This window comes from Ornithodoros turicata, chromosome 3 (genome assembly GCF_037126465.1).
Source record: "Ornithodoros turicata isolate Travis chromosome 3, ASM3712646v1, whole genome shotgun sequence".
Classification (NCBI taxonomy): domain Eukaryota; kingdom Metazoa; phylum Arthropoda; class Arachnida; order Ixodida; family Argasidae; genus Ornithodoros; species Ornithodoros turicata.
In genome coordinates, this window is record NC_088203.1 from 52665556 (window position 1) to 52676909 (window position 11354).

Here is an 11354-nt window from a genome sequence, read left to right on the forward strand (position 1 = left end):
TGATGAGTCTCCCTACCAAATGGAAATACAGGACCAAAAAATTATCGGAAAAATTTAGGACACCTGTAATACTCTTGGACCCCAACTCAACTAGGCAGAGCAAAATGGAAATTCGACAACACATCAACTTTATTGAAAACGAAGAATGGAGGAAGAGAATGGCCCAGAAGCCTGCACTGGAAGCATATAGGGAGGGGAAGATGGAAATTGAAAGCGCTGTGGACCTTTACGACAACTCACGGGAGAGCGGGCTACTGTTTGATGCTCGAAGTGGCGTACTCCGCACGGGCCAGCTTAGGAGCAAGTATGAGGGGTGCAGCCAGGAATGTGCCATCTGCGGGAATGGAGAAACGGAGACAATAGCCCATGTTGTGTTGGAATGTGCAGCCTTGGGCGCACCAAGAACATGCACCCTCTTAGAAGCTTTACGGACAAAAATGTAGGAACGGAGGTGCAAGCAGCAAAGCGACGTCTGCGGATCTGGAGCGTCAGAACGAGAGATCTATACCACAGACGAGGGCCCCAGGCAGTATCGGGGAATGACAATCGCACGGAGCATGGATCACAAACTACCCGCGAGAAACCATCGAGCACCCAGGAGGAAACGCGAAACGCGGCAGCGGACGGAGGTGATGCCGTCGATGACGCGCTGTGCGGGAGCGGTGCGGTCGGTGGCGCCGCCTTCGCCGGCATTTCGGATCGGACTGAACCAGAAATTAAACTCTGACTCAGACAGTGACTTTTGGAGGAGCAGTGAACTAGGAGTGCTTACGGAAGAGTGACTGGAGTGTATACAGCTTATTAGTATAGGCATGTCCGCGCGTTGACGCTGGACCCTCGTTCCAAAGAGGCCCACCAGGGGTGCCCCCAAACATCCATCCATCCATCCACGGTGAAATCTCGTGTTTGCAGGGCACCATATTGAGTGTTTGCGTGTGTTAGAGTGCTTCTGAACTGGTGTAGTCGTCCTGGACACGCTTCCCTGTGGTGCATGTTAGATCGCGTAGGATGTACGCCCTCATTAAGTACCGCATAGACAATACGAAATCGGTTGTACCTGCGTCACACATAGAAAACTTCGAGCCCATTGATGACCAGGACTTCAACTCGGATATATCATATGATGTGTTTTGGACCGGTGACGAAAGCACGGAAGGTGGCTTTTATGAAGCTCAGATTATCAAGCTCAGTGGTAAGTAGTGAGTTTTGATATGAAAAGTAATAACATACAAAAACTGCGTAGAGCGGTAATGCTACTTGCTGGTTTGCACGCTGCATTGCGCGACTGTGTGGGCCGTTTGCAGAAAAAAAAGAAAAAGGAGAAACTTTGAGCACGGTCTCATGCTCAATAGCTTTGACGAGGCATTGCGCACGCTCGTCGCACGTGCGAAAAACTCTAAAAGGTATTTAGAATGAGAACGTTCTCAAAGTTTGCAAGCAGCCCAAAGGTTTGCTTAATTTCATCAGGGAGTAGATGTGGATTCTTATTTGCAGTTTTCTCACTTATCCTTAAGTATACTTTGTTTGCCCAACCACTGTAGAGGGTCTCACTGGTAACAGCAGAAAACGGCAAAGGCCCACCGGGAGCAAAACTGCCACCCATCCCTCAAGTCATTGCAAGGCTAAGGTAAGACATATTCATTTTGTTGCTTTTTAACGTATTTATGAATTAGTTAGAACTTCACTGGTGCCTGTACCATTCCAGTACTGTCGAGACACAGCGGGTAGGCAAACAAGCGGACAAAATAATTGACAGTATTTTTATTGTGTTTTTCTGCCATGCTAGAACAAGCTGCAGATTAGATTAAGCAAATGCGGCAGCTATGCTAACGTGCAAAACATCCCAGACTTTAATGCAAATGTGTGATCCAGGGTGTCTACTAACGTGGAAAACAAGAAATTTTAACAGGACTGGAAAAATCTGGGAATTATCAGCAAAATGGCGAAGGGAAGATCAGTAATTTTTGCTTGCTGGGGTGTCCCAATTTGCAAGACACGGTGTTGAACGCGCTTTTCCCGTAGTTGCACAATGGACCGATGAAGATGAGCAAGCCGCCGCGTGCTATAATGCACGGTTAGCACCGACGCAATGATCTGTGGTCGTTCACGCAACATACTTTGACACTCGTGGCATATTCCTTTTGGATTTTTTCTGAGATGACTCTGTGCGCAGACAAACCCTATGTCCCTTCCAATTGCTTTATGGCAACTGAAATTGTTATAATGAAGAGGTGTCTTCTTTTTCGTCTTTTTAGAAGAACAGGGAGAAAGCTATTCTCCAGGAGGCCAAGCGCCAGAGGCAAATTGATATGATTGCAGACGTGGAAGAATCTGAGCGGATGGTGCCCCACCAGTTGTATGGAAATGTCTGCGATGAGCTGAAACGCACAAAAGAGGAACTGCAGAAATGCCGTGAGCTGAATGATCAGTACCAGCAAGCTCTTCTCGTGAAAGTTCTGAAAGCAGGTGAAACTGTTTTTAGTGCCCATATTGACATTCCTGTGTGATGGGTTCTGCTGCCGCCTCCAATTTATTGCACAAGCACATTATTTCACGTTTGATACATGGCAACACAGTCATTTTTGCCATTTTATTTCAACTGTTTTTGTTATCACGGTGTGTATTTGGGCTATATTCATTGTAACTTGGCACAATAAGAATGAAGATCGGGGAAATTCAGGCATATCTACGATTCACTTGACTATCGGAATAGCTCTCCAGAGCACTATAGTACATACAAATCTGTAGGAAAGCTTGGGATTTTTAGCTGTCTTTATATTATCCATCACAGTGAACCTCAAGTCGTTGTAGCAAGTGCTTATTATTAGCATCTATTGCACACTATATTTTGCTGGTGGCTGGTAAAGGTGGGTGGTGTAAAGTAGAAAGTACAGTCGATTACTTGAGATTGATGGAAGGAGTGAAGAGAGATAGGGCTGATATGTACGTTCTCACAAGGCGTATGAAGTATGATGCAGGCTAGAAAAATCAGTTTTCACTACTTTGTGAATACACAAAGTATAAAACATGTTGTGCCTTATGTGTTTCCTTTTTTTTTCTCTCTCTAGATTGCCACTGCAAGAGCTCAGCCCCAGTCCAGCATCAGCTGCAAACAGTTTTTTCTGTTGGTGGTGGGGATGCTACCGTCCCTTCCTGTACAACTTTTCAGGCTGTGCCTGCGACCCAGTGGCAGCAATTGGACCTTTTGGACTGCGTGCCTATCAGTCAGCCACCCACACCTTTGGGGCAGCAGCAGCCGGAGCCCAGAGGTGTGGACGAGGCACTTGGAGACATGTCGACTCCTGGACTTGGCGTGTGTCCACAGCCATGCAGCGAGATGCAGGAACCTGCAGTGTCATTGCAGGCAGAAGATCAGACTTTGCCCAGTCCTAATCATGACCGGCCAGAGGAAGGTGAAATGGTAAGGTACCTGGCCTTCTGAGTTTGGCTACCATTCTTCCTTTTGGCTGCAAGTGATGCATCACTTGTTTTATAATGAAACTTATGTTCAGTTGTGGTGCATGTTATATTGGAACCTGTGCACACCTAGTGCCTAATGGGTACATGAGCACGAATTAGAGGTTAAGAAGTAGATGTAGTATCTAATTTGTTAGTGCCTATAAGTGCCCATCTTGATGTTAGCACCTACATTGGCCTTGTGTGTGTGTAGAAATGCTTTTCCATTTATTTTTGCAAATTGGGTCATACCAGCTCAACTCTCACTGTAGTGTTGCTCAATGATCACAGGTTCCCATGGGGAAAAAAACATATGCGGTTGTCACCCATGTGGATATATTTAGGGTGTCACCTTCTAAGATTAAACGCGATTCCACGTGAGAACTCATGAATCAGGTCCCGCGAAACGAGATTTCTCCTCGAAACGAGATGGCATTTTATTGTAACGTAATATACAGCCAGATGTTTCATTTATCCCCGGTTGCACTGACGACGCTCAACACTGAACCCATTACACGCTCCCGTGAGTTTGGTTCCGGTTTTACTGCGTTGCACCAAACACGCTCAATACTGGTGCCCCTTTAAGACGTGGCTCAAGTCACTGCTCACACAAACCATCCTTCATGACTGTTTATGCTGTGTCTGTTAGGATATGGACATTTGGATGCTTTGATGCTGCGAACGCACTCTTTTGGAACACCGAGGCGTGTTCTCAACTTGCTAAAAGTTACTTCATCTGCAACCGCACCTCTGATGAGCAGATTAGACTTATATCTCCGCCTGCAAGACCAACAGTTGTGCTACGGGAAATACCGTATCGACTTACCAGCCTTGTTGGTGTACGGCACTGGTGTTGTGTGTTGACGTGCGAATGTAAAATGGTGAAGTGACAAGCAGTGCAGCACATACGCATGGAACTTAATTCATGGAATTTAAACGAACAACAATAGTGCCATTTGTGGATAGTGTTAGTGACTTGTGCCGTACCGCGGTAGCCCACGATGTATTGGCAGAGACATGGGTGCTCAGTAAAGTTGTTTGTTGTATTTTCATGCAAAAAATACAAGCACAAGCTGAGCACGTAAGCGCTCCAATACTTTACCAATTTTAGTCCGAGCTGTTTATTTATTTATCTATTTTGCAATTTTCCGTTCCCTGGCCAGGAAATTGTCAAACGTGGAGCGTGTCATGTGCAGAAGGCAACAAATCAACAGTTCGCATTCGATTGGGTTATTATCGGAAGATTTAGAAGGGATCAGATGCGGGAGAACCCACGTGACTGGAACTTCCACTGAAAGGGAAGTTCTGGCCATCCTCACCTGGTCGCTGCTGTAAACGTGACAGCACATGATTCCAAACGCATGCTGCAAGTCAGCTGATACTGAAGTGCGTACTCGGGTAGCGCACTACTGGCAGGAGTTCATTGCAACATTTGTTCTTGTTTTCGGACTTCAAACAAAAGATTTTTTTGCTCCCCTTAAATTATTCCCAACAACAAACATTAACAAATGCTTTCCAAGCAAATTTTGACCCTTGATTAATGATATGGACTGCAAGAAAATTTTGCCAATTTTGCTGCTCCTGAAAGTCCGAATTACTGGTCGGCAACTGTATAATCTATGTAATATATAATAATATATATAATATAATATAATAATAATATAATATATATATAATGTTTCTTGAGTTTGTCTCAGTTAGGTGGGCATCCTGTAATTCATTCATGCTGCATTATTGTTTTGTGTAAAGGCAGTTACAGTGACTTCTATTCTGCAGGTTGACATTGGAAGGAGGGTGAGAATCCCCAAGGCAAAGTACGAGCGGCTGTACAACCAGAAGGTTGACAGCCGTTTTGTGAAAGAAGCAGCTACCATTGTGTGGGGTGTGGACGTCCTGAAGACGAGAAGCGTGACAGGCACCCTGTCCAACAAGGCCAAAAAGCTTGGCGAAACAGCTGCATACCCTGGCTTAAGCCCAGAAAAAGTCTGTGCATTACGAGGTGAGTTGTGGACATGGTACACTCTTTAAAGCAATCGTAGATGGGTAGAAATCCAGCGAACCGGTAGAGATGTAGGAAGAGAGTTGCCTCAGGACAGAAGCTGCCTGTCCTGAGGCAACTCTCTTCCTACTCTTTAAAGCAAGTTTGACTTGCTGGTTACTTTGATTGATGTTGCACAGCATTTTTCTTAATGGTGTGCCATGGTGTTAAAGGAGCACTATACAGTGAAACCTTGTCAAACCGTACCTTCTTAAACAGTAGTTCTGCTTTAAACGCAGTAATGATGATTTCGCAATATACCTCCCATGCGTATTGGTTGGCCCTGTTAAGGTGCACTGCGGCTTAGTGCATTGCTTTTTAGGTCCCCACGACGTATGCTTTAATGATGTTTTACTGTATCTGCTGCCAGCTATGGTTCTGTTTCTGAGCTTAGTAGGTTGAGAAAGCAACAGTATACCATTACGCACATGCAGCATAATCTCGGTTGTACATAGCACGTCTGTGCACCACCCTTGAAGTTTGCTGTAGGAATGCCCACTTTCCCTTTCAAGCATGTCTCCGTCTCGTCTTGTAACAATAGCCCATGATGCACTCCACACTGAAGTTTCGTAATTCTGGCCCTTGAGCACTCCAGGGTGTTGTATTTCTGTGCCCTGGCGATGTATTTCACGTCAAAGTTAGTGAAATTTGATGTCTGAAGTGGGGGATAATTTCATTTTAAATCGACCAAGGTCCGCCGATGACATTTTTTTGATTTCAGTGAAAAAAATATATGTTGTAAACGACCTTAAATGAAGACGAAAGCAGGTACCCTGAGCTTCCTACGATCAACCAGTCCACAGATGGAGAGGGGGTAAGGTGGCGCCTTCTTCGCAACGTGATATTTTCTCGCAACTTTGCAGCCTTACTGATGCCATTCCATTCGCGTCACAGCCCTCATAGGTAACACATGTAAAGTCTGGGCACTCTAGTATACCTGTACGGAGTGAAAATAGTGTCACTTTTGCAAATGTGACAAAAATTGTACAATTTTTAGAGCTCATAGCTCGTCGTCGGCAGGTCATATGTCCGTAAATGAAGTATGCTTTTGATGTGCAATCTTTCCTCTATCGTTCAGTATATAGGAAACCATTCTAACTTATAAAATGGTTAAAAAGCAAGCGAGCTGGTGGCTAAGATCCATGACGAAAACCCGAGACTGGGAAAAAGACGAAAAACAGACGACACAACACAAAGTCTCAAACACAGCTAAAGTTTAATGGACAACCGCACACTTTTAACACATCAGGTGGGGGAGGAGGGACAGTGCAAAAGGCTCGCCAAAGCAGGGCCGAAGGTCACAGACGCTTTGCTGACACAGTTCCCAGCCCCCAAAATTGACAACGTTTCTCTCAAAAGCCTCCGACTGAGGTCGGACTCCCTGGCCTTGACAAAGGTCTCTTCCCATGTGGGAGAACAATTAAAGCAAACTTTGAGATGCTTTGCCAATTCCGACGACTGGTCCTCATTTTTTACACATGGGAAGAGACCTTTGTCAAGGCCAGGGAGTCCGACCTCAGTCGGAGGCTTTTGAGAGAAACGTTGTCAATTTTGGGGGCTGGGAACTGTGTCAGCAAAGCGTCTGTGACCTTCGGCCCTGCTTTGGCGAGCCTTTTGCACTGTCCCTCCTCCCCCACCTGATGTGTTAAAAGTGTGCGGTTGTCCATTAAACTTTAGCTGTGTTTGAGACTTTGTGTTGTGTCGTCTGTTTTTCGTCTTTTTCCCAGTCTCGGGTTTTCGTCATGGATCATTCTAACTTGTTTCGTTGCCGAAAGAGATGTTAGTAAAGTTAGGTGAGAGCAGAAAATTGCCTTGTTTGGTATGGCATACCTCAGCTGCTGCAATACTTATTCCAATAATTTTGCGGTTACATAAAGGCCAACGTATCCCCTAAATCCAGCTGCAAAAATATGTTGCATTATTTTAGTAGGCTGAACACAGAGAATTTTTCTCTGTGCCCAGGTTTCGCCGTTGTGGCCTTGCACTCAGACTCCACTTTCGAGTGACACGCCATCTCGCGTTTTGAATTGCACTTGCCTTCGGTCTACCTGATGTTGCATTGATTCCCGCTGCAGGCACTTGTTGGTGGACATGTCCACGTCGGCATTTTTAATTACGAGCAACCATTTTATATGCCGTTGCGAGACCAACAGGTGGCGTCTGCTTATTATTCCGCAAAAACTGAGAGTGGAGTACTGACAGGAGTAGCCGAGTATGGCAACAACTTTTGTCAATACCGCACAAGGTGTTAATTTTTTTTATTAAATTCTGTTCTGGGAAGTGCTACCAGTAGCTGATTGCTGGAGGTGTGGTCTTCATTACAGCCGCAAAAAGAAGTAACAAAAACTGTCACCCTACATTGCATAGGTACCATGCCTTTCTGCGATGGAAATTATCATGACATCTATTTGTGACATATATTAATTAAAAAAATAATGAGGGGTGCATTCTACCGACAAGTGTTCGCCTGGTCTGGCTTGGTGCAACCTTCCTCCTATTGACCAAATCCTGTCTAATTCACCAAATAATATAAGGGCTCAGGGGCTGCATATGATAATGTAATGTAGGTTAATGCTTTATGTAAGTTAATGTAATGTAAGTTAAGCTAATGACAGTTTTTTGTTACTACTTCATGCGGCTGCAATAAAGATGGCACCTCCAGCAATGAGCCACTTGGTAGCACTTCCAAGTACAACATTTTTTTTAGCACACACCCTGTGCAGTATTAACAAAACTGTTTCTTATACTCAGTTGTTGCCTATACTCAGCTACAAATTGTCAGTCAGTACTCCACTCTCAGTCGCAGCGGCATAATAGACAGATGTCATCTGTGCGCCTCGCAACGGCATCTGAAACGTTTGCAAGTAAATATGAATGCAGACGTGGACATGTCCACAAAAAGTGCCAGCGGCGGGAATCAGTGCAACATTAGCGAGACCGAAGGCCCTGTGAAATGGCCCTGTGAGTGCAAGGCTGCAACGGCGAGATATGGACACAGAAACAAATTCGCTGTGTACACCCTACTAAAATAGTGCAATATATTTTTGCAGCTGGCTTTTTGACGTTGGCCTTTCAGTGACCGCAAAATTATTGGAATAAGTATTGCAACGGATGGGGTATGCCATACCAAACATCGTCAATTTTCAGCTCTCGCCTAACTTCACTGACATCTCTTTCGTCAGCAACGAAACGGGTTAGAATGGTTTTCCATATACTGAACGATAGGGGAAAGATTGCATATGAAAAGCGTATTTCATTTACGGATAACTGACCTGCCGTCCAGGATCTATGAGCGTTAAAAGATGTGCAATTTTTGTCACATCTTCTGACTTTGCCATTTTTTCTTCAGCAACCCTTTAAAGTGACACTGTTTTCACTCCGTACAAGTATACTAGAGTGCCCAGACATTACGTGTGCTCTCGATGAGGGCTGTGACACGAATGAAATAGCATCAGTAAGGCTGCAAAGTCGCGAGAAAAAATCACGTCGCGAAGACGGCGCCACCTTACACCCTCTCCATCTCTGGACTGGTTGATTATAGGAAGCTCCGGGAACCTGCTTTCGTCTTCGCTTAAGGTCGTTTCCAACAAATATTTTTTTCACTGAAATCTAAAAATGTCATCGGCGGACATTGGTCGATTTAAAATGGAATTACCCAAGTGGGTGAAAACTACATATGAACCGGGAAATTATTATAAATGCCCAATTCAGGCATTTACTTTCTAGTCTATGTCTTTGATTTGAATTTCTCCAAACATCATAAATGCCGATAAACACCCCCAGAGTTTCTTTATTATAAGTGCCGAAAACTGGAAACACTAGTTATAATCCCCTGTAACCAGAGCTATTGTTCCTTTGATACTAATGATTGGTAATTTCATTTTTTTCATTTTTCAGATTTCTTCATTCTGCGCCTCAGGGAAGGAGAGAGCCCTGTCCCAGAAGATGAAGCCATCAAGAGGGCACAATCAATTAGAAAATATCTAAGTGAAAAGTGCACAGATTTAAGGAAAAAATATATTTCAATGTGGTTCGTATTACATGTGGTAGCATTCCTCTTAGGGAACAGTCAAGGCCATTTTGGTGGTGGTAGCGTATGTCAGCACAGCACAAATCTTACACAACACATTTTGCTGGCTCCAACTCGTGCCGTTACAGCAGACCAGTACCACAGAGAACTCCCCTCACCCTGAGGGGTTTCAAGCACCCCTCAGCCTGAAGGGTCCTGTTAGCCTGAGAGGTCCTGTTAGCCTGAGAGGTCCTGTCAGCCTGAGAGGTCCTGTAAGGCTGAGAGGTCCTTTCAGCCTGAGGGGTCAAATAACACCTCAAGCCTGAAAGGTGAATTTCTGATAGGGGGAATTCTGTCAGTAGTGCGACCTCTGGCTGCACTGCTGGCAGAATCCATCCAGGCAGCACCTTCCAAGGCAGACGTAGCCAGGCTCCTGGAGCGTCATTTTCTCTGCTGGCCCAGACAAACGCACAAGCCTTGACCGACGGCGGGAGGCAGCCTTGGATAGCTTCCCGCCGACTTTGAAAGCCCTGGTGGACAACCTGCCAGAGTCGGGTGAAGAGGCTGGAAAGCTCTTCGGGGGTGCCTTCACCTCCAGGCTCCAGGCCAAAACACAAGTTTGAAGGTCACTCGACAACTGCCATTGAGGCCTCCAAACGCCCGGCACAAGGGGCCAACGCAACAGCACCCACCAAGAGGCCTCACAGTACGGCAGGAGACAGAGGCAAGCCTCAACGGCGACCCCTGGATCATCGGACCGGACCCCTGGATCGGGGTTATATCCTCGATCTTCTGAAGACTCCTTTTCAATCCAGTCAACCTCGCCCCCCTACACTTTCAACAGCTCAGAGAGCCCTTGTCAACCTGGAAATCAGTTCCTTGCTCGCCAAGGGAGCCATCACTCGTACCAAACCGTCCATGTCACAATTCATCTCCTCCCTGTTCCTAGTACCCAAAAAGGACGGAGGTTTCAGGCCCGTCCTCAACCTTCGGCCCCTAAATGTGTTCCTCCGTTCCGAACACTTCAAAATGGAAGGGTGGCACACAGTGCGATCCTTGATTCTCGACAAGGAATTTCTGACACGCATAGACCTACAGGAGGCATGTCTCTCGGTTCCCATTCATCCAGAGCACAGGGATTTTCTCTGCTTCGAATGACCAGACCAGCGATTTCGATGGTAGGTCCTTCCCTGTGGTCTTGCATCAGCGCCACGGGTCTTCACCAAACTCATCAAGACCATTGTGGCCTCTTTTCGTTCCCAGGGCTTCCGTTTGGTGATATACCCAGACGATATACTTCTAATGCATTAGGATGTGCAAATGCTATCTCTACAAACTGGGCAAGTGACTCACATGTTGGAGACCCTGGGTTTTCACATAGCTACACAGAAGTCTCAGACTGTTCCCTGCCAATCCTTGAAGTTTCTGGGCTTTATAATCAACACCCGGACCATGCATCTTCAGCTACCCCCAGAGAAAAGAATGCAAATTCTGGGCCATATCCGATCCCTTCTCAGCAGACCATGGATACAGTTATAGGAACTACCTCAAATTCTCGACAAGCTCAGCTCCACTGTTTTGGCAATTTTCCCAGCTCCACTACATTACAGAGCTCTGCAGCAACTGCACAGAGTAGCGTTGCATGCTGGTAATAGTCTCTTGAACTCCAGGAGCCACTGGAGTTCAAGAGCAGTGTACTGCTTCAGCTGGACAACATGGCGGCTGTAGTGGCAATCAACAAATCGGGCAGTGATCGCTCGATTACTCTTTCAACTCTAGCTCGCCAGCTGTTGTCTTTGTGATTCCAAAGGGGGTTGACAGTGAAGACAGACCACATCGCAGGGAAATCGA

The 11354-nt window shown here is 45.8% G+C and overlaps 1 protein-coding gene across 1 annotated transcript; it reads left to right on the plus strand.

The window, feature by feature from the left end:
• Nucleotides 1–898: 898 nt before the first annotated feature.
• On the plus strand, nt 899–10661 carry LOC135387674 (BEN domain-containing protein 5-like). The gene is made up of 8 exons (XM_064616778.1): nt 899–1192; nt 1542–1627; nt 2256–2466; nt 3069–3421; nt 5233–5455; nt 9392–9588; nt 9653–9775; nt 10053–10661. Exons 1-8 carry the CDS (start codon nt 1009–1011, stop codon nt 10659–10661), a joined length of 1986 nt encoding a protein of 661 aa, XP_064472848.1. The 5' UTR covers nt 899–1008.
• Nucleotides 10662–11354: the final 693 nt, after the last annotated feature.